Source organism: Schistocerca americana, chromosome 2 (assembly GCF_021461395.2).
Source record: "Schistocerca americana isolate TAMUIC-IGC-003095 chromosome 2, iqSchAmer2.1, whole genome shotgun sequence".
Lineage (NCBI taxonomy): Eukaryota > Metazoa > Arthropoda > Insecta > Orthoptera > Acrididae > Schistocerca > Schistocerca americana.
In genome coordinates this window covers 655,057,189-655,081,080 of record NC_060120.1, presented here as the reverse complement: position 1 = coordinate 655,081,080, position 23,892 = coordinate 655,057,189, and the positions used below count along the sequence as shown (strand labels likewise).

Genomic DNA, 23,892 nt, shown 5'->3' with positions numbered 1-23,892 from the left:
AATGCCTTAATCCAATAGGGCAGCAGCATCACCCATGCCTTGCAGATTTTCTGTTGTATAATGTTCCAAAGGAGACCAACATGCCATTAATCAAATTGTCATAATGTTTTGGCTCAACAGCATGTCTCCAACAGATGTGATAACACTAATGCACTAGTTTTACTACTTTTCTTAATATTTTCTTTTCTCTTGTTTTGTCATTTGTTCTCTCTGAAGAAAAGGTTTGTTGCAAGAGGTTTTAATTTGCTCCCATTAGTGAAGCTTAGGTGAGTTGTAAAATGGTGCTCTTCTTCTGTCTTATGAATTATTAATCGTGTATTTATACAACAGGTTAAGTGATGAGATAGCATTGTAAAAACAAGTAACTTGAAATGAATAGGAGAAGAACTTGTGAAACATGCAGATATGTATGTAAAATTGAAAACTGAAATTTCATAGATCACTAAGAAAGTGTGATTTTTGCATGTGAGGGAGGGGGGACTGAGGAACTCTTATTAGTTTAGTAATTTCAGTGTGTACCAGTAATTATTGTTACAAACACCTTTTTTCTGTTTTGTTCTCTTCAGTATTCTTTAATCTTCCTGCTAACTTCTCATATTTCATCAACAATTCCACTGTATAATAGAAAAGTATTGTCTGTGTATTATCTTTAATAAACTGTTTTTCCCATACATCCTTGTGTATGGTGCTTGATACCTCACACCCAAAAATCACCTAAATGATAAAGCTCAAATGAGAAAGAAACATTCTTTCTGTTCTTTTGTTCACTAACAAAATTCATGATGCATATATAGAAAACCAATGAATATAGATGGAATCATAAAAGAGGAATCTTGTCATCCTAGGAGATATAATCGTGTGTTCATAAAATCCATGATACAAAGAGTTTTTATTTTACTACTGGAAGAGAGTAAGGTTAAAATGGAAGTTAGTACTGCTACAATCTCATTGAAAGAGACTGCAAACTGATACGAGAATGGTAATATGACAATATGTGAACAGATGAAGTACAAGGTATTCAAACAGTGATGCAAAAATTTACCACTTGATACACTGTGTTAACATTTAACAATCTTACTCCAAAGGTGCTGGAGATAACTTGAATATTTTAGAACAAATTGAAATTTTTTGCACATACTAAGAAAGCATCTTAGTTAACATGACTTTATGCCTAATTTTGTTAGTTTTCAGTACATGAGATGTCCGGCCCCAGTAGCTGAGTGGTCATCGCGACAGAATATCAATCCTAAGGGCCTGGGTTTATTTCCCTGCTAGGTCATAGATTTTCTCCGCTCAGGGACTGGTTGTTGTTTTGTCCTAATCATCAGCATTTCATCCCCATTGACATGAAAGTTGCCAAAGTGGCTTCAAATCGAGAGACTTGCACCCAACGGGAGACCCTAGTCACACAACATTTACATTTTAGTACATGAGATTACTGCAATTGCTTTTTGTTGATAATATAGTTTTCTGAGGATTTCATACTGTATTGCACTGTCATTATGGACAAATCTCATGTAATTTGAAATTTTGAAGAATTGAAATTGAAATTTTGAAGATCTGATGTAATTATGGGTATCAACAATGCATGTTTGCTTGTTGTCACTGAACTGTGCTCCTCACTGACTGGGCTGCCAGTGTTTTTACTTACTGACCTGCAAGTAATCATTCTTTGGTGTTCCTGTTGCATGTTATTGTTTCCACTGTAAGGTGGAAAAGCCCTACTAGATACTCAGATATTTAATTTCATTTATTTTTAAATTATTGCTCTGCTCTTAATGTACTTTTTTATTTTTAAATTAAGGTTGTAAGCATACTTCTGTTATGAATATCACAATTAGGCAAAACATATAAAATAAAGTCCAACATGTGGGGTTTATACATTACATGATAAAACTATGGAGGAGGGGAACATATGATGACAAACAGTATATAATTAATGAGGGTGAGGTTTCATTCAGGCTTCTATCTGACTTTATTTTAACTGTGATGTAAGTTTTATTATTGATGCCTTATATCATTTGAATATTTACTATATCATTTTAAATTTTAGTAATTGAATATGTGTTACCTGATTCTCGACAATTTTCATATTAATTTAGCATTGTATATAATCAAGCAAAATTAATATTGTGTATGACTTCCACTAGTACTGTCTCAAGTTGTTTCCTTTACTTTGTGCAAACCATAATGCTATGCTGACATTAAACAGTTTGCTACAGTATATGTGATACTTATTCACTGACATAGAATTTTGTTTCAAGAAATCTGTACCAGTATTCATGTGAATGAAAATATATTACATTTCTGTCAGTGCTGCGTGCACATAACTTTTCATTTTCTTGTTTTTATTCTGTTTACAGTATCTGATTATTGCAGTAAACAGAACATGAGATCTGGAGTAAAAATCTCTTAAATGATGTAGACGGAAATTATTTATTAAAAAATATGCTTAAGCATCAGTAGTCTTCTCTATTACCTTTGTTGTCAAAAATATAAACAGATCATTTTAATAGCCCAACAACTGACTTGCTTTTCCTCTCAATGAAATTTGTTTAGTCTCAGTGATTTTTTTATAATCTCCAGTAATTTCTTCCTTTTCTCTTTTCTCTAGATGGTCCCTTTGTCTTGCAACATCTTCTGTCCTTCCCAAATCTTATTTTTGTTTTTGATTCTTTGCTTCTGTTCAGCTTGCAACTTCTAGCTCTCATCCACTTATCTTTGACACATAAATTGTATGAAACTCATTACTAGTGCACAATAATTTGAATTTCATATTCTAAAGTATATTATGACAATTGACTCCCATCATTTTCCTTGTGAATCCTTTCCTGGTGCATATTTGAAGCAGATTTTTTTTTTCATCTCAGCATTCTAACTTAATTTTTGCCCATTCCTCTACTATAATTTTCTTCGTACATAAAACTTAGCTACTTAAGAAGTTCTGTCATCATTAGACACTATAGGCAATGCCTTGTTGATGTAGCTATTCTTCTCTGTTCCTTGTCAGGGTACCAATTGGTTGCAGTCGTTGCCATTCAACCTACTGATAACACTTTGTAATATGGACATTCTGGACATGTCTCCTAATTTTTTGCTAGAGTTTTCCTTTTAATATGTTTCTTTTTAGGAAGATATTGTGTCAGATTAGGTGTTAAATGAATTTAGTTGTTCTTCTCTGCATCGCATTAGTCAATGTTCTTTTCTCTTTAATTTCCTGTAGAATTTGTTATCGTTGTGGTCTTCAGTCCTGAGACTGGTTTGATGCAGCTCTCCTTGCTACCCTATCATGTGCAAGCTTCTCCATCTCCCAGTACTTACTGCAACCTACATCTTTCTGAATCTGCTTAGTGTATTCCTGTAGAATTTATTGTCAATTTTCTTTGAGTCCAAGATATATTGGTGGTTCCTTTACATATCCAATTTCTACTGCTTCTAATTTTTTTCTTTTCTTATTCTCCGAGTCCAACCTCCACAAGTATTGTTTAAAATGATCCAAATAAATGTCTTGATGAACTTCTTCCTTGTTTCAGTATTACTGTGGTTGCTTGTTAGCAAATTACTCTTTTTTCTCAAGGATTGTTGATTCAAATTCTCCTTCTTTTTATTTATTTATTTCCCTTATATCTTTTATACTTATATTGTCATCTGTTATTGTACTTCCCAAATTGCAAAATTCATCTAGTAGCACTAGTATTTTATTTACTGTTTTATTATTTCCCCTTATTTGTCTGTTTGATTTATCTGTCACTCTTATTTCAACCTTGTTTATGTTTACTTTCAGTTTTTCATTGTCCAAAGCGCCCGACAAAATTTTTAACATACAGTTCACCTTCTGATAAGACTACTATATCATCAGCAGATAGAATACAGTATATTTGTCTACCATTAGTTTTTGTTGCTTTGATGCCACTTCTTACTCTTCGTGTTTTAATTTCTGTAAAAGTTAAATAAATATGGAGAGAGAGTTGTCAGACAACTCTTCCTACCATCCTAGTCTATTTCTTAGTGCCACTGATATCTATTTCTGTACTCTGTTTCTTTTTTTTGTGTATAGATTGAGAATCAATATTTTATCTCCAGTTTTATTAAGTTTTACAAATAGTATATTCCAGCCCATCCTATCAAAACCGCTCCCTTGGTAAATTAATGTGGCTTACGTTTTCCTGTTCACCTCAATTATTCTTTTAGCAATGGCACAATGTTGTTGTTCAGTTTTTTATTTTTCTGTATCAGTGAAAAGCTGTTTTTTTTTCAACCTATGTAATTTTATATGATGTCAAACATTGTTTGTCATCCATGGTTTCCTTGGCTGGAGTTTCTTCTCTCTAGTACATCTTATGTCCTCACTGTTTACAGTTGCTTGATATATCTTGTCCATCTCCACTCTAAATTCCTCAGCTGTGTCTTCATTTTTCAGTCTTTCTATACACCATATAGTACCAGTTGCAATTTGTTGCTTTTTAAATCTAATATTGCACTTGGCTATAACTATTATATGTTCACTCTTAGTGTCAGAACCAGGGTATGAATGATCAGATTTTATTTGATTTCTGTATCTTTGTTTGACTAGTATATGATCTACCTGGTATCTAGCAGTATCTCATGGTATTCTGTTAGGAACTTGTAACCATTTGTTTGTTAGGACTATTTCATAGTGGTTCCATAATTCTAATAGTCTTTTGGCTCTACTATTCTACAATGCAGGAGTCTTTTCGGTGGTTGCAAGGGCATCAGTATGAATGATTGATTGATCTAACCTTGTAATATCAACCCAAATAGCTTTGCTGGGTTGGTACTGTGTATGGCTGAAAGCAAGGGAAGACTACGGCCATAATTTTTTCCAGAGGCTTGCAGGTCTACTGTATGGTTAAATGACAATAGCATCCTCTTGGGTAAAATATTTTGGAGGTAAAAGAGTCCCTCATATGGATCTACAGTCAAGGATTACTCAGGAGGATGTTATCATCAGGATATACAAAACTGGTGTTGTTCAGATTGGAGTGTGGAATGTTGTGCTTGCATGAGTGTGTGTGTGCATGTGTGTATGTGTGTCTGCTGATGACAAAGGCCTTAATGGCCAAAAGCTATGATTGTGTGAATATTTTAACTGTGCCTATCACGATTCAGCATCTCCACAATGAGGCAATTAAGTTAGAAAATTTAAAAAGAGAAATGGATAGGTTGAAATTAGGTATAGAGGGAATTAGTGAAGTTTGGTGGCAGAAGCTGTAGCACTTTGGATGAATACAGGGCTACAAATACAAAGTCAAATAAGGGTAGTGCAGGTGTTGGTTTAATACTGAATAAGAAAATAGGAATGCAGTTAAACTACTATGAACAGCATGGTGACTGCATTATTGTAGCCAAGATAGACACCAAACCCACACCCACCACAGTAATACAAGTTAACATGCTGACTAGCTCTGCAGGTGATGAAGAGAATGAAGAAATGTATGATGAGATAAAAGAAATTATTCAGATAATTAAGAGAGATGAAAATTTAATTGTGATGGGGACTGCAATTTGATAGTGGGAAAAGGAAGAGAAGGAAAAATAATGGGTGAATATGGACTGGAGAAAAGGAATGAAACAGAAAGCTGCCTGGTAAAATTTCACACAGGGCATGAACATTTGGTTTAAGAATCATGAAAGAAGGTTGTAACTGAAATAAATGCTTGTAGCTTCATCATAACTTGCATTGAGAAGTATCTATTTTTTTATTTCTTGATAGTGACTAGTTTTGAAGATCTGTGCCCATTTTCGAACCATCCTACAAAGAAGATTACAGTTGATATGACAGTCTTATACAAATGAGGCACATATTCATAATGAAATTATAGTACACTGGATTTTCCGGTGTTTAATTATAGTACACTAATATATGTGTAAAGTATACAAATTTGTCATGTTTCTATTTCACAAGTTGTCTTTCTAGTTATATTCCATGCTGTAAGTGTAACAAATACAGGCAGTTGTCTATGCACAGAAACTGTCCCTGCAGTCAAAGTGACATATGACCAATTTAACAGCAGCTAATTGTACCACATAGGATAGATATCAGAGAACTGGTGTGCAGAGACGCCATTGGATACTGAGTAAGACACTACAGGCTGCTGACAGCAGTGTGTGTTAAAGATAAAATGTTTACTGACTAAACAATATTTTTTTTTACTTTTTATTAATGTAATATAGATTTAAAAATCTTATAGTGCCAAAATTCTTTTTTTCTAAGACCACTCATTGGTCTGTATATGTATTACATCGTTACATGACGTTGCCTCCAGAAAATGCTGCAGTTGCATGAGCTACACTCAGTAGTCATACTGTTTTGTGTTACACATAATGTGTCCAGGCTATAAAAAGTTGCCTGTCTGTACTACAATTCAAACCCAAAAAGTGTGGCAGTCCTCACTCCAAAAATAAATAAATAAATAAAGCTGACAATTTACAATAAGACTGCCACTTAAGCATATAATCACCATAGGTATTCATTAGTTTATATTCAGTCCTTTAATGAAGAAGAAAAGTATCGTATTAATTGTAATAAGCTGAAGGCCTAATGTTTGGCATTATGATCAAAGAGAAAAGAGTAACTGCAAATGACCAGCATGTAGTAAACCACCCTTAGACATGCCATTTTTTGTGATTTTCATAGTTTTACATACTGTGCCTTGATGAGTAAAAATTACATTTTGTTTTGTTACATATTACATCCATAGCACTACTAGTGTGACAACACACCTAATATTGAAATGATATGTCATTTTCAACAGATTTACATAGTTCCACATATAGTATTCCAATGAGCGAAAATTACATTTCTTTTTTATGAATTGAATCCATAGTGAGACTAGGGTCACAGCACATCAAATATTGAAATGTTAAGCACCACTGGTTAGCAAATTCAGATGGAAATGAGCAAAACACATTTTTTAAAAGTTTTTAAAATGCATCATAGAAATAATAAATCCTTTCAAATGTTCAAATGTGTCTGAATTTCTAAGGGACCAAACAGCTGAGGTCATCTGCCCGTAGACTTACATACTACTTAAACTAACTTACGCTAAGAACAACACGCACACACATGCCCGATGGAGGACTCGAACCTCTGGTGGGAGGGGCCACACAATCATTGACATGGCACCTCTAACCATGTGGCCACTCCACGTGGCAAATCCTTTCATTTTACAGCTTAAACTTATTATACAACTTGACTTAGATCAGTGCAAACTGGTGTGAGAGCACACCTCCATGTTAAAACATTACTAAATTACTCTGAAACTACTGACTGGCAAAAACCAGACAGATGAACAAAAATTACATTACTTAACAATCTTTAAAATACACCATAAAATAACAAATCCTATCTTATTGCAGATTAAACTTTTTATTACGTGCATAATCTCTTCAATGAAAGCTGCACATCAACACGCATAGATTGCATTGCATCGTGTGTGTACAGAAAAGACATTTATAGGCCAACTGAAACTGCTGTGTCCATGGCACAAATGATATTCAGTCTGCAATATCAAAAAAGCCATGACTAAACAATAGTTACATGTGGCTGGAATACACAAAAGTACTCATGCACTGCATCAGACAATAACACTTCATGTAACTGATGCTAGAGTACCATAGAATATGCACAGAAGTTATACTTCCGTACACTGTACTTAAAAAATAGTACCTAATGAAACAAAAGTTACCTATAAGAAATCATCTCAGCAGTTGACATTAATTTACATACCATTCTCTAATGCCTGAGATTTTTCAGTTACAAGTTAATTTACATACAGTTCTCTAATATCTGAGATAATAGGTATTTGCAGTTAAAACTTACAAACCACAGTAATGATGATGTTTATGTTTATTCTTCCAATGACTAAAAATCTTTACAACTTCACTGCTATGGCATCACAAACCATAGCATTTGCAAACACATATGAAGACCAAAATAAGAAACAGCTTATAGTAATCAAATTGCCATGTAAACCACCAACAAATTTTTGCCAGTGTATGGTTTTTAAATTTATATTAAGTTAATCAAAAATAAAAGGACATATTTTTTAGTCAGTAAATATTTTATCATCTTCAGTGTGAGCCACTGTCAGTGGCCTCTTAGACTTTTACTTGGCAACTACTGATGTCTCTGCACACCAGTTCTCTAATGTCCATCCTATGTGGTGTAATTTGCTGTTGTTAAGTTGGGCATATACAGCTTTGATTACTGCAGGGGCAGTTTCTGGACTATTGTCTGTTTTTGTCACACTTATAGCATGGTATGTAACCAGAAAGACAACTTGGAAAAAAGAACCACGGCAAATTTGTGTACCTTACACATATACAGGGTGTATCACAATTAATGGAGTTAATGCGTACAGTTGAAAGTACATGATACTAGAAACATGTGCTCTAAAATGCATTCCTTAAGAGCTATGAGCACTTGTTCATCATTGCTACTTTGAAACACAACTCTTCTAATGATCAAGTGCTCATAACTTTTAAAGTATGGGATTTAGAGCACATGTTTGCTGAACATTTTTTTCTTATTTTGGTCCATACTACCACTTCCCAAAATGTGGAAAGCAAAGAACTTGCAGTAGAAGAGATTTGTCTCAAAGTATCAAAGATGAAAAATTGCTCGTAGCTCTTAAGGTATGCATATTTGACCCTATGTTTACTGAGACATTTTTGCTTCTAGTGTTGGATACTTTCAGCTGTATATGTTAACGCCATTAATTATGATACACCCTGTATTAGTGTACTATAATTGTATTACAAATATGTGCCTTGCTTGTATAAGATTGTCATGTCAACTGTAATCTTCTTTGTAGGATGATTTGAAAATGGACACAGGTGTCTGAAACTAGTCACCATCAAGAAATAAAAAACAGATACTTCTCATGTAACTTATGACAAAGCTACAACCTTTTTTTCAATTACAAGAAAAGTTGCTGACATATTTTTCACCTGCAGCATGCTGAAAGTTCACAAAGAAGATTGTACATGTGGAAGAGACCTGGAGGCACTGGAAGGTTTCAGACTGATTATATAATGGTAAGATGAGATTCTGGAACCAGATTTGAAATTGTAAGACATTTTCAAGGGCCGATGTGGACTCACACCACAATTTATTGGTTATGAGCTGTAAATTAAAACTTAAAAAATTGCAAAAAGAGGAAATTAAGGAGATCTGACCTGGATAAGTTGAAAGAACAAGAGGCAGTTGAGAGCTTCACAGGGAGCATTAGGCAGCAATTGACTAGAACAGGGGAAATAAATACAATAAAGGTGAATAGGTAGCTTTGAGAGATGAAATAGTGAAGGCAGCAGAGGATAAAATAGGTAAAAAGACAGGGTCTGGTAGAAATTCTTGGATAATCACAGGAGATACTGAATTTAATTGATGATAGGAGAAAATATAAATGAGCAGCAAATAAAGCAGGTGAAAGGGAATGCAAATGTCAAAAAAGTGAGACTGATGGGAAGTGCAAAATAGGTAAATAGGAATGGCTAGAGGTCAAATGTAAGGATTTAGAATCATATGTCCTTACAGGTAAGATAGATACCACCTGCAGGAAATAGTCCTTTTGAGATTAGAGTACATGTATGAATATCAAAAGCTCAGATGGAAAACCAAACCTAAGCAGAGAAGGGAAATCTGAAAGGTGGAAGGAATATATAGAGGGTCTATACAAGGGAGATGAGCCTGAAAGCAATATTATAGACTGGGAAGAGGATGTAGATGAAGATGAGATCTGACACTGCAAGAAGAATTTCACAGCTCACTGAAGGACCTGGGCTGAAACAAGGCCCCTTGAGCAGACAACATTGTCTTAACTACTGATAGTCTTGGGTGAGCCAGCCATGACAAAACTATTGCACCTGGCGTGAAAGATATATGAGACAGTCAAAATACCCTCAGACCTCAAGAAGAATGTAATAACTACAATTCCAAAGAAATCAGGTGCTGATAGGTGTGACTATTGCAAAACTATCTGGATAATAAGTCAAGGTTGCAAAATACTGATACAAATTCTTTACAGGAGGATGGAAATACTGGTAGAAGCTGACCTTAGGGTACCAGTTTAGAGTCAGAAGGACTGTAGGAATACATGAGCATCCTATGACTTTTCTTAGAAGACAGGTTAAGGAATGGCAAGCCTACATTTATAGCATTCATCAACTTTGAGAAAGTTTTTGAAAATCTCGACTAGAATACTCTCTTTGAAATTCTGAAGGCTGCACGGGTAAGATACCAGGAGTGAATGGCTTTTTACAATTTGTACAGAAACCAGATGGCACTTACAAGCCTCAAGGGACATGAAAAGGAAGCAATGGTTAAGAAGATAGTGAGAAAGGGTTGTAGCCTATCCCTGATGTTATTCAGTCTATACACTGAGCAAGCATTCAAGGAAACCACAGGAAAATTTGGAATAGTAATTAAAGTTCAGAGTGAAGAAATAGAAACTTCAACATTTGCCGATGACATCATAATTCTGCCAGAAACAGGAACTTGGACCAGAAGTTTAATGTGTGGACAGTGTCTTGAAAGAAGGGTATAAGATGGATGTCAACATAAGTAAATAAGGGTAATGGAATGTAGTTAAATCAAATCAGGTGATTCTGAGGGAATTAGATTACGTAACAATACACTAAAAGTAGTAAATGAGTTGTGCTACTTCGGCAGCAAAATAACTGATGACGGTCGAAGTAGAGAAGATGTAAAATGTAGAGCATTCCTGAAGACAAGAAATCCACTAACTCTGAATAAAGATTTGAGTCTTGGGAAGTCTTTTCTGAAGGTATTTATCTGGAGTGTAGGCGTATATGGAAGGGAAAAATGCACAATAAACAGTAAGGCAAGTAGAGAATAGAAACTCTTGAAATGTAGTGCTACAGCAGAATGCTGAAGAGTAGATGAACAGATAGTGTAATTGATGAGATGGTACAAAACAGAATTGGGGAGACAAGAAATTTGTGACACAATTTGACTAGAAGAAGGGATCAGTGGATAGGACACATTCTGAAAAATCAAAGGTTTTTCAATTTAGTATTAGAGGGAAGTGTGGAGGGGAATTAAAAATCAAAGGAGGAGACCAAAAGATCAATTCCCTGAGCAGATTCAGAAGGCTGTAGGTTGCAGCAGTTATTCAGAGATGAAGAGTTTTGCACAGGATACAGTAGCATGGAGTGCTGTATCAAACCAGTCTCTGAACTAAAGACCACAGCAACAACAACAATAACAACAAAAAACATTTACATTATCCAGTCCAACTTTACTAACCCTTTTTGTGGCTATTCACACAGGCATTAGAGTCTCCCATTACCATAACTTGTCATTTTCCTTTGTTGTTGCTAAAGGTTCTTCTATATGATCATACATATCTTCTGTTTTTTCATCTCCTCTGTTTTTTGTTGGGAAGTAAACTTGTATTACGCAGAGATCTACCAAAGAAACCTTTAGATTTACCAAAAGTAGTTCTAAAGATAGATATTCATTGCCTATTTTTTTGTATAGTCAGTTTCTTAGGACAGGCTACAGAAATTTATGTTGAAGAGGGTCTAGCTGTTAGTTCTCAAATGAAATACCCAGTTGTATGAAAACATCTGAAAAACTATTTGCACAGTGAGATAATTTCTTTAATTTTATTAGAATTTAGTGCCTTACTTACCAAGTGTTGTTCTTCCTGGGACTGCATTTGCTTCAAGCCAGAAGGACACCCAAGATATCATCACAAGGAGCATGCTAGGCACATAGTAATCCATCATATAAAAGCCAATCTCTCGCTGCAGTTCAAAAGTGATGCTCACTGTGCTGTAGTTACCATCTGTGAACAGAGTAGCAGTTGTCTTGAACTAATGATAAATTCTTTCAACTGAAGAGATAAAAGTAATTTTTGTCTGTAGAAATTATCAGCAATCTACCACCAATGGATCACATGTGCCCTTCAAAATCAAATCATGTGGCTCACAGACCCGTCATTGTTTTGTCATGACACACAGAAGAAAAATATTAAAGACTTTATGTACACTCCAAGTGGCAGCAGGGGAACACACACATAAGAGGACTTAACTTTTAAAATCTTTTGAAGCCAGTGGCTCCTTCTTCAGGTAGAAGAGCTGAAGGAGACGGAAGAGGGGTGAAGGAAAAGGACTGGAGAGGTTTAGGGAAAGGAGTACAGTTCAGGAAAGCCACCCAGAATCCCGGGTCATGGGAGGTTTACTGGAGAGGAAGAGAAGGAAATTATGTAGCTGTTTCTTTCCATAAATTATTCTTTAGTTATTAAAAACCCTATGTAGCATATCAGTGCAGATAGTTGAAGCTTAAATATTTGTTTCAGGTTGAAAAATAATAACAGTGTCTTAATCAAATACTTCTAACAAGAGAAAAATAGAAGACAACTACCAGGTCTTTAATGAACAATGGACAGAGATATTTTTTGAACAACATAAGAATAACCCTCTGTATTTAATTTATGGAGGAGGTGTGCCTTTTTTGAAGGCATACACTTTGAAGAGACATTATGTATGTCTATTTATGAACAAGTATTAAACCAGTGGAAAAAATGGTCCTGTCTGAGCACAGAAGGGGTAAATATATTCTTCTTTAAAAGACAGACAGAAAACTGAGGAACCAGCTGCACCAGTCCAATTTTCTCCCCAAAAATTTTGGCATGCTAAGATATTCATGCTCTTAACACAGAGCATTCTAAATCATTTTATCCTATCTCTCTTAGTAGTTAAGCCTTCATACTCCCTAAACTGAAAACATTAAAGAGGATGAGGGAAATTGCCCTCCACTGTACGTACATGTGAAACTTCGCCTTTCAAGGATACGTGAGTCCAGACCCCCCCCCCCCCCCCCCCCCCAAGCCTGTGTATGGTCTGCACTTATCTCTCTGTTTCACTTCCACAGTCTCCTTCCTCTCTCTTTCTCTCCCACTGTTACTATCTCCATCCAACTCTCTTTCTCCTTTACTGCCACTGTCTCACTGCCCATCACCTATCTCCTCTCTGTTTGGCTCCCACTGCCATTGCCTTCATCCTTCTCCCTTTCTGCTTCACTGCCACTTTCTCTCCCTTCATCACCTTTTCCTCTCTCTTCCTCTACCACTGGCACTGTCTTCTTCTCCTTTCACTATCACTGTCTCTCCACTACTTTCTTTCAGCACAAAATGTGTGAATACATCCACATGCCAAAATTTTTGGTGGGGAAAGCTGAATGAGGATTGAGGCAACTCGTTCACCACTTCTCTGTTCAAGTCTTTTAAAGTGGAATATATTCTGCTTTCTTGAGCTCCAGCAAGAACATTTTTCCACTTATTCCCTCCTTTTCCCTGCTACAGCAGGGTGTGCTGCTTATATAAAAGAAATTCTATAAGTCAGTAAAATTTTGACAGTTTATTTATATACTTCAGTACATTTATGCAATTTGAAACATGTAACAACAAATAAGTATGCACAGTAAAAGTTAACACAAAATTGTTTACTTCACATTTCTTATGGATACATTGTTCATTGATCACAATTTGTCAAAAATGGTCGGCTTATGATTTGTATCATAAAAGAGTAAAAATTTGTTAGAAATAGTTTACTGAATTTGTATTCTTTCCAGGTTTACATAATTTTTGGCAGTTGTTTTAAGGTCTTTTCAGAAATGTTAAGATCCTTTTAGCCTTGTTTTTTGCTGCACTACCACTTTGGCCATATTTGTACAGGTGTGAAGTGCCCATTATACAGAGACAGTGTGTCAAAGTTTTATTGGTGAAAAAATGCTGACTGTAAAAATGCTGACTAAAAGCATTATTAGATGACCTCTGAAACTCAGGTGATGACCCCGCTACCCTTGCCATGAGTCCACTACATCAGTTAAAACTGTGTTTATGCCTCAGACTGGATATTACATGCATATTTTATGTGCATACGGTTGGTAACTTTGAATCTGTGGATCTCCGTAATACAATGGGTACTTTTTGTGCCAAAATGTTGTGGTTTTTTGTGATTTTCTCAGGAACCTCAAAGCAAATGGTGCTTTTATATGTCACCTAAGTTCTGCTGTAAACCTCACTTAATGCAAAAGAACCAACTGATTTTCTTAATTTGCCTGGAGGAAGTGTGTAATGCTTAAATTTTGATCCTGTTCTGTACAGTAGCTACAGTATGCCTGTTCTTCTGATATGTATACATATGGTCACTAGGCCAAGGGCTATCCCAAACACTTGACTTGTTATGTCTGTGATCAACAGAGCCTGAGATATGACACCCTGAAAAATCACATTTTTGCTTGAGGTCTTTTGGAACATACTGGCACTGTGCGCTGACATGCACAGACCAACCTCATGTAAGAGGTGCTTGTCAATCCACAGTATTATCATTAAACTGATATGTGTCCTCCAGGATAATGAGGTTTTGATAATGCAATCTGCAGATACTAAAAGTTGTCAAGATCTGGTTTACAGTAAATTTTAACACTGAGCCACAAATATTAAAAGAAAGTTCTTATGCCGTAGGTTAATACTATTTCTTATGTAACACATTCCGTTTTCAGTAGTTTATATGTACATAAGTGGGAGCAAAGTACAAATAACAAATCATGAACATTCCTTCACTAGTTCCTCTTTACTTCAAACTAGCAACTTACGGAATGGCCCATGAGTGAATCCTGGGTTAGTGTATGTAACTTCAGACTCATTTGTCCACATATCATTAAGAGAGTACTCAGTAAGATGCAAAGATGGGTTCATGGTAACAGGCATTTCTCTTTCCCATTGTAAGACCAGCTGACTTGTGTTGTAGGTCCCTGGAACAAAAGCAATCCTAAATGTAATTAAATATGTTTCATGTGTTAGCACTTGACTTTTAAGATTTCGTTACGATTCAAAATGATTGTAATTATTATATTTTTGATATGACAACTGGAATGAGCTTTTTGAAATTATCCTCCTGTTAATATTAAGAAATGTCAATATCAGTGAAAAAATAATACACAGCACCAACTTTGAAATAATTTTAAAAATGTGACATTCACTGAAATTGGTTGTGTTGATAGCATCATCATTGGTGTGAAGTTAATCATGGTCCTCAGGATATTAGAAAACAGATTTAAAAAGATGTAAGAACTATAGTCAAAGTGGTGTGTATCTTGAAATTATGTGGCTGGACATCAATGTGTCACATTTTCAGTACAATATATTTCTCCAAAGCAGCTGGGACTTAAGTCCCTCTTTAGGTGATGGCCTAGACGCAACACCATGTTAAAATGAGGTTTGCAGATGTTACCATGTAAGAAAAAGAGTTCTTCTTCTGTGCTAAAGAGAATTACAGTGTTGTGTATGAGACATATGTTCAGTTTATGCATAGCATTCATCATAGATGAATTATTGTTGCTCTACTTTTGGTGACTTCACTTTCCAACAAGTGCTGACATACAATGATTGCTTTCCTCAAAGGAAGGAAAAGTCACTTTAAATGTAGGATCAAGACGGAAGTGAAATGTTGAATGGAATACAATATGTTGCTTTCTTTTTCTGTATCCTGTCTTTCACTTAATTCTGAGGAATGATAGATAAGTTTGACATAATCTAGCTTTAAATTCATTATTTATTTAAAAAAAAAAACTTTTCTATTAAAGTGTACATTTCCTGTTCCAAAAGTTTAGTATATTATTCATTAAATGTTGATAACAAATTGCTTCAGGAGAGGTTGTTACATTTACTTCATATACAGAAAATATACTTAGACAAAACATTGGATAAAGTTCTTACACAATAGCAAAATAATGCATTTACTGTAACAAATGAAACATTCTACTTACAACTCTCTAGAGAAATGCTGCATCTCTGTTGATCAAATGGAAATTTCTCAAGTTTCATCCAACAGTAAACAACAGCTTTTAATCTGCAATATATAACAAATAAGTATTAGTTAATGCTCTTAGCATGCACTGTTACAACTCATAATGTACTATCAAACAAGAAATCCAAGATGGAATAATGACAATGTTATGAAAAAGATAGATTACTACTGAAATATAGTGAAGATGCTGATTTGCAGATAGGCACAACAAAATGATTGACAAACAAATAAGCCTCCAGTCAAAAGGCAATCATAGGAATCAGACAACATACACACATACACTCATCCAAACACAACTCACATTCGGTAGCCAGAGACTATTGTTATGTGTGTGTGAGTTGTGATTGTATGAGTGTGTGTATGATTCTGATGAAGGCCTTTTTTGCCAAAAGCTTACTTGTTTGATGGTCTTATTATTCTGCCTATCTGTGACTCAGCATCTCCACTATATGGTGAGTAGTATTGTCATAATGTACTATTTAGGAGAATATGCATATTAATGTGTTTGCTGGACTCTCAATGCTTCCTGAAATTTCAAAGCATGATGTGAAGTGAGCCACAAAATATATGATAGGTATGTAACAAATATTGCAAAATGTTCTCAATTCTATCTGAAAATCTGGTCTCAGTTCTGCTTAATGAATGAACATGTGATCTTTACATTGATCATTCATATAAAATTCATAATAATGCAAAAAAATTGCAGTTCACAGGAATGAACCATCAGCAACATTCTAGTAGCACATAATCTGTAGATAGCACAGTATTTTAAAGTCTAATATGGCTGGTGACACAGAGACATTTTCTTTTTGGATGAAAAGTCCATGAATTCTCTTCTAATTTATCCATTCTCTTGTGTACACTTCAGTTATCTCTCAGTTCTTTTAATCCAGTGCTTACTGATTTTAAAATCTAAATCACAAAAAGCCACAAATTTCTTATCCAGTAATTTAAGAGGACATGATGAAAGCTGTCACACTATCACCATCTACTTAAATCAAGAATCTTACAAATTCAAAAACAAATTAGGCATATACTTTATTAATCATTCCTTCTATAAATAATCCTATTATTTGATTGCAGACAGGCACAACAAAAAGGCTTGCACATTTAGCTTTTGGTCAAGCCTTCTTCACAAAAGGAGACACACACACACATTCATTAACACAAGCAAGCACACCTCACATACGCATGAGTGCCATCTCTGGCAGCTTGGGCCAGAATGCCTGGAGATGGCAGTAATGTGTGTGTGTGAGGTGTGCTTGCTAGTGTGATTGAATGTGAGTTTCCTTTATTGAAGGTGGTGAGTAGCAATCAGTCCTTTTCCTTATATTGTTGATATTCCAACCTGGAGTTTCATTGTTTAATCTGATTATTTAAATCACAGAACTGAAGGATTCTGTTAGCTGAATGACAATGAGTAATGTTCTATGGCACACAAATCTCAAATGTTTTACACTTTGGTTGCTCTGTTTTAATCTGTTGTGTGTGTGTGTGTGTTTTGTGTGTGTGTGTGTGTGTGAAGGCGCTTCAAGACCACTTGAAAATAGCTGCAGGCTAAAATCAGTATTGCAGTAAATTAAACATCATGCCATCATCACCTTCAACAGTTTCCAGCCCCAGTTTCTGCTCAGAACATAAGCCTCTCCATGTAATCCAGTTTATCCACAATCATTCTGTGTTCACTCTGATCCAGTCATTGCCTCTTTTTTCAACACACTCCTCCACACTTTTCAGCTATCTTTTCCTTGGTCTTCCTCTTGGTCATTTCCTTCACATCTCCATTTCAAGTATCTTCTTAGGAGTCCTTTTGTTTTCCATTCTCTTTTAGTGCAAATACCATCTTAGCCTTGGTGGTTCCATCCTGCTCTGCAAGGGTTCCTCTTTCACTGTTTCCCTTACCCTATCGTTCCTCATCCTGTCTCTTCTCATTACTCCTATGCTACTAATGATGAACTTCTTTCCACATACCTGTCCTCTGCTTACATATCTTTTCTTCATTATCTATGTTTCAGAGGCCTAGGTAAGTACTGGGATGTAGTAGCTTCTATTTATTATTTCTTTGCTTTTTTGCAGGATGTCTCTGTTTCAAGCCAGACTCCTAACACTTCACAGGAATGCTTCTGCCTGTCTGTTATGTTCACTGATCTCTTTCTCATGTCTTTCATTTTCCTCTATCACACTTCCCAAGTACCTGACACCACCACACTGCATCACACATTATACCACTTCATAACAGCTGGTAAAAAGTCATTTGATAGATACACTGCTGACCATCAAAATTGCAACATCTGGGCAGAAAACAAAGAATGAAATTTTTTTGTGCATATATGGCATAGCAGGAAAGTAAAATGATTAAATGTGGAAGTGATTTTTGGAGTGTACAGGGTGTGATGCCTGGTACACAGAGCTGCCACATCTGTCAGCAACAATAGGTCTACTCCCACTGGGCATTTAATCAGACTGAGCTTTGGCAAGGTATGGGAAAGCAACAATACTGCTTGAACTCTTAACAAATGCAGTGGCTGGTGATGTATTGTATGTAGGTCTCTTGGAACCCATTACGAGGTGTTTTCAGTGGGTGAGAGACCTGGAGAACACACTGGCTAGGGATACAGTCAAACACCCTCTGTATTGAGGTAGGCCAGGGTAGCGCAGGCAACAGGCTGTCTTGTGAAATTTTTTTGTGAGATGATATCACAGAGAACTTGAAGCTAAGGCACAGATGTACACAGTCAGAAGTACTGTGGCAGCTATTCAAATTATCAACTATGTGAAATAGGGGCAATCATGTTGTGCATACCTAATGGGTCCTCCATATTTTCACACAAAAGGCAGGGTCCCTGTTTAGGATGAACAATTCAATGTAGTAATGTTCTATCTCCTTGGAGCCCCCACACACAGATATGTCCAGCATGATGTTGTATGCAGAACCCAGACTCATCTGAAAAGATGACATTTTGCTACTCCTGTGTTGTTGGCACAGCACTGTTGGAATACCTCTCTCTGCTGTTGCATTAGGGGAAGCTTCAACACTGGTCATCATTTTGCCAGTTAATGGTGTTCCAGATGTCATCATATTGTCTTTGCTACTACCTGACTTTCTGTAAGCACAGTTATTTCCTGACTCAAGGCATGTGATGTGGCTGTAGCATCTTGTATGGCTGAGCAAATAATATATTTGTCCTCCAGGTGATAGTCACAAGAAGCCATTGAGATTCTGCACGAAATGAGTATTACCGTTTTGAACCCATAAATTACATATTCAGGTAACACTTGTGGGTTCCTGATCAAAGAGAGCAGCAATATCGCAAATTGTCCACATGCTCATCTGACAGTATATTTCCGTATTTATTTTTAATCATGGTAAAAAAAAAGGTCTCACACAAGAATGTACAATACTATCACTCATAGTGAAAAATGGACTAAGGGTACTTTACTTTTGTGCCCGATGTTTAGGAGCAGAAAGCAAATACTTCAGTGACAAGTCATTGTGAAATGCTATGAGATCCAATACAAGAAGGGCATGTACATGAAAGTTGTTGACAGCATGTCAACAGTTCTTCTACATCAACTTCTTTGTGGAAGTCTCAAGTTTAGACAGTATGTATTAGGTTGGTGCAAAAGTTTGTAGTGTTTTTGCGTAAGTTAAACTCAACAGATATGTATAATAGAGACTTCAGTCATCAATAATACATTCTCATTCACTATTTACAACAGTTTGCCAACACTGTGGTAATGTTTTGATCTGCGACTGTACAAATCACTTGGTTTTGAAGTGAAGAACTTGTTGTGCCATGTTTGGAGTGCATTTTCATCTGGAAAGGATGTTCCTTGAAGGTTGTTCTATAGGGAGTGGAAAAGGTGAAAATGTGAGGGCACAAGATCAGGTGAATAAGGTGGGTGGGAAATGACCTTCTAAACCAACTCTTGCATTGCATTTTGTATCAGGCTAGCAGAATGCGGGCAGGCATTATCATGGAGTAGCATCACTTCACACAGTCTTCCTAGTCATTGTTCTTGGATTTTGTCTACAAGATGTCTCAGTTGATGACAATAAATGTCAGCAGTAATGGTTACACCTCAGGGAGCAATTCGTAGTACACAACACCGTTACTTTTCCACCAAATACAAAACATTACTTTTGTACAGGGAGTTGCTGCTTTGCTTGGACTCAACCACTTTTTTCTTTTCCTTACTTTAGCATGAAGCCACCATTTCTCATCACCAGTGATGATATAGGATAGGAATGGTCGACATTGTTGATGAGTCAATTGACCGTGAGCAAGCAGAGATGCACATTTGACCACCCACTGATTTTTGTGATTTTGGCTTAGAGCATGCGATACCCATACATCCAATTTTTGAACCTTCCCCATTGCATGCAAATGTCGCACGGTGGTGGAAAGATCACATTTTCCATTTCTGTAATACGCTGGCATAGATTGTTCTGAATTAATGTGTTAAAATGATGTCTTCCTATTTTCTTGCCATGCTCTGTCAAATGGCATTATCCCCAAACACAGTACAAATGTTTCTGGCTGTCTCTGTTGCTGTCACACATCTACTGAACTCAAACAGAAGAATATGTCAGAAATGTTCCAATTTCTCCACTTGGCACTCCATTTTCTAGCGTCCACACCCCCACTCACTATCTCCAAATAACGAAATGATGCTATGTTAACTCAAGCAGCAACAGTAAACTGCAAATAAAAAATGACAATCAATGAATAAACCTATAGCAACCAGAATAATAACTTGCAAAACAAAAATTCAACCTAACAGTTGTGGCATCAAGGGGAAGTGCTGGTATGGGTGCTGCAGCATACTGGGGCTAGAAATTAGGGGCGCAGAGAGACGTCAATGGGATTGTTGGCTTTGAGTGCACAAGATGTGTCACACACATGGAGGGGTTTAATTTTGGTGGTGTGGGGGGTGAGCTTTGTTGAGTTGATAAATGATTCCTGTATGAGAGGTTAGCAGTTTGTGGAAAGCAAGTCAGAGTATATATATATATAATTTTTTGGGGGGGTGGGGGTGATAGCAGCAAACCAGGTGACATATGCATCGAAGAAAGTGGTTTGCATCTACACTTTCTCATTATAGAGGATGTATGCTATGTGATCAAAAGTATCTGGACACCCTCAAAAACATAAATTTTGCAATGTGCTGTCACTTACTGCTAAGTATTCCATATCAGCGACCTCAGTAGTCATTAGACACCGTGAGAGAGCAGAATGGGGTGCTCCGCAGAACTCATGGACTTCGAACATGGTCAGATGATTGGGTGTCACTTATGCCATTCACCTGTACGTGAGATTTCCACACTCCTAAACATCCCTAGGTCCACTGTTTTTCATGTGACAGCAAAATGGAAACATAAAGGGACACATACAGCACAAAAGCGTATAGGCCGACTTCGTTTGTTGACTGACAGAGGCTGCCAAAAGTTGAAAAGGGTCGTAATGTGTAACAGGCAGACATCTATCCAGCCCATTACACAGGAATTTCAAACTGCATCAGGATCCACTGCAAGTACTATGACAGTTAGGGGGGAGGTGAGAAAACTTGGATTTCATGGTCGAGTGGCTGCTCGTTAGCCACACATCACGCCGGTAAATGCCAAACAACACCTCGCTTGGTGTAAGGAGTGTAAACACTGGACGATTGAACAGTGGAAAAACGTTGTGTGGAGTGACGAGTCACGATATACAATGTGGCCATCCAATGGCAGGGTGTGGGTGTGGCGAATGTCCAGTGGACATCATCTGCCAGTGTGTGTAGTGCCAACGATTAAATTCGGAGGCTGTGGTGTTATGGTGCGGTCGCGTTTTTCATGGAGGGGGCTTGCACCTCTTGTTGTTTTGCGTGCCAGTATCACAGCACAGACCTACATTGATGTGCTTCACGCTGTTGAAGAGCAATTTGGGAATGGCGATTGCATCTTTCAACCACAATCGAGCACCTGTTCATAATGCATGGCCTGTGACGGAATGTTACTCAACAGTAACATCCCTGTAATGGACTGGCCTGCACAGAGTCCTGACCTGAATCCTATAGAACACCTTTAGGATGTTTTGGAGCGCTGACTTCATGCCAGGCCTCACTGACTGACATCGATACCTCCCCTCAGTGCAGCATTCCATGAAGAATGGGCTGTCATTCCCCAAGAAACCTTCCAGCACCTTATTAAACTTATGCCTGCGAGAGTGGAAGCTGTCATCAGGGCTAAGGGTGGGCCAACACTGAATTCCAGCATTACCGATAGAGGGCGCCACAAACTTGTAAGTCATTTTCAGCCAGGTGTCTGTATACTTTTGATCACATAGTGTATGTATGTACACAAGCACGAACATGGATTTTGTGTTAAACACTCACGGTGAACGATACCTTTGTGAGAAGACGACATTGCCATCTGGGTATATGGAGAGCAGCACGTCCTTGGAGGAATCAGTGCCCATGATGGAGGAGCTCTGCTCATTGCCGAGGAAGAGGTGCGGCACCCAGACGCGGGTGAGCATCTCTGACTCACCAACCACTTCTGGTACAACCGCAGGACCCATCAGCATACCGTAGGCCAGCCGCACGTCCATGTACCGCAGCTGCAGCAGCAGCTGTGCCTGAAATTGCTGTGCACACACGGATCGTCAGCAGACTCATAGGAGGATGCGGACATCAGTGCAGGATCGTTGGTAAAGGTGCATCACAGGATGAGAGTGAAATGGCGCAGTAACTTTAAGCGCCCTCCCCCCGAAATGTGAAATTATAGACATGGTTTTTCTTACATACCTGCAAACAATGTCATGAAACTATGGATAGAAAACAAGGGTTGACAACACATCTGCTTCAGTTTGTGGACAAGAGAGTTGTAGGCTGCTGTAATATGTGAACAACATTTAATATCTTTTGTGGGATCTGAAATTTAAAAACCTCTCTCACACCGGCCTGATTTAGCTTCACTGATCCGGATAGTAAAAAACATGCGTATATTAAGGGAATTTTCATTTACAAAGCAGGCTTATCACATTCACACAGTTCAATACTGTTCTATCCTGATTAAATTGAGCTTAACTTAAATTCCATAAGGCAGTGAAGCAATTTCGAAGTCTCGGTGCTACGAAAACTGTCAGTCGATCTCCTGAAAACATTTGTAATAATTATTAACTGCCGGTGATCACACGGGGAAGACCGGAGATCTGCTGGTAAGACCGTGTTAGTCCATTTATTGAAAGTAATAAACTGGATATCTTGAGCGTACAAAACGGCAGGTTCGTCCAGTGTAAATCAGACGTTGCCCACTGATCCCGTGCAACACAGCGTAGTAAGCAGATACTGTCAATAATAATCAGATAAATAATACGCAAACACACTTACTTTAGTTTAGTTCATGTATTCTCATACAGAATCTTATCAAGATGGCGACTAGCTCAACAATACATACATATACATCTTCGTTCCTTCACGGCTAATCGGCAAGATCTCAATCATTCTTTTCATAAGAGAAAACATAGATAGCATAGAAGCTATTCCATGGAGTAAATGCACGCTCCAAGGAATAATAGGGCTTGAAACTACTTTGCATTGATAATCATCGTATATTAAAGTTTAGGAATCGGTAAGATAAAAAGAGATATTTCGAGATATATACTGAGTTATATAATTTATAAAATTTCTGAAAATATCGCGGAGAGACCGCTGCAAGAGACATTACAAACACTGTTTACAAACGACTCTCTATACAAAAGAGAATTGCAGGTAACTGACGTGGTTGAATATTGCGACTGGTTAATAGCAAACAGAGTTTTTTTTAAAGCATTGAAGTTTATTTATTTAAGCAGCATTCTTCATTACATACTAACGTCACATGTTTTCTGTTTCCTTTTAGTAACACACAACAGTTTAACCACGATGGTGAATTAAATACAAAGCTGACGCACTCAGTCTCAGCATATTACAGTACCCTCAAATGAACATATATGAATACGGAAACAATGCCAATTACAGAGGTGGTGGACACATTGTTGTAGTGTG

At 37.0% G+C, this 23,892-nt stretch overlaps 1 protein-coding gene across 1 annotated transcript in view; it reads right to left on the bottom strand.

Annotated features, from left to right (window-relative positions):
- The window catches only part of LOC124595064 (pH-sensitive chloride channel 2-like), a 311,686-nt gene that overhangs the window by 36,676 nt on the left and 251,118 nt on the right, over positions 1-23,892 (bottom strand). Inside the window, exons 4-7 of the mRNA XM_047133641.1 lie at positions 22,252-22,490; positions 15,821-15,903; positions 14,648-14,806; positions 11,679-11,834 (exon numbers count right to left, since the gene is read on the bottom strand). Coding sequence (XP_046989597.1) covers positions 11,679-11,834; positions 14,648-14,806; positions 15,821-15,903; positions 22,252-22,490 — 637 coding nt within the window. The remainder of the gene's footprint in view (positions 1-11,678; positions 11,835-14,647; positions 14,807-15,820; positions 15,904-22,251; positions 22,491-23,892) is intronic.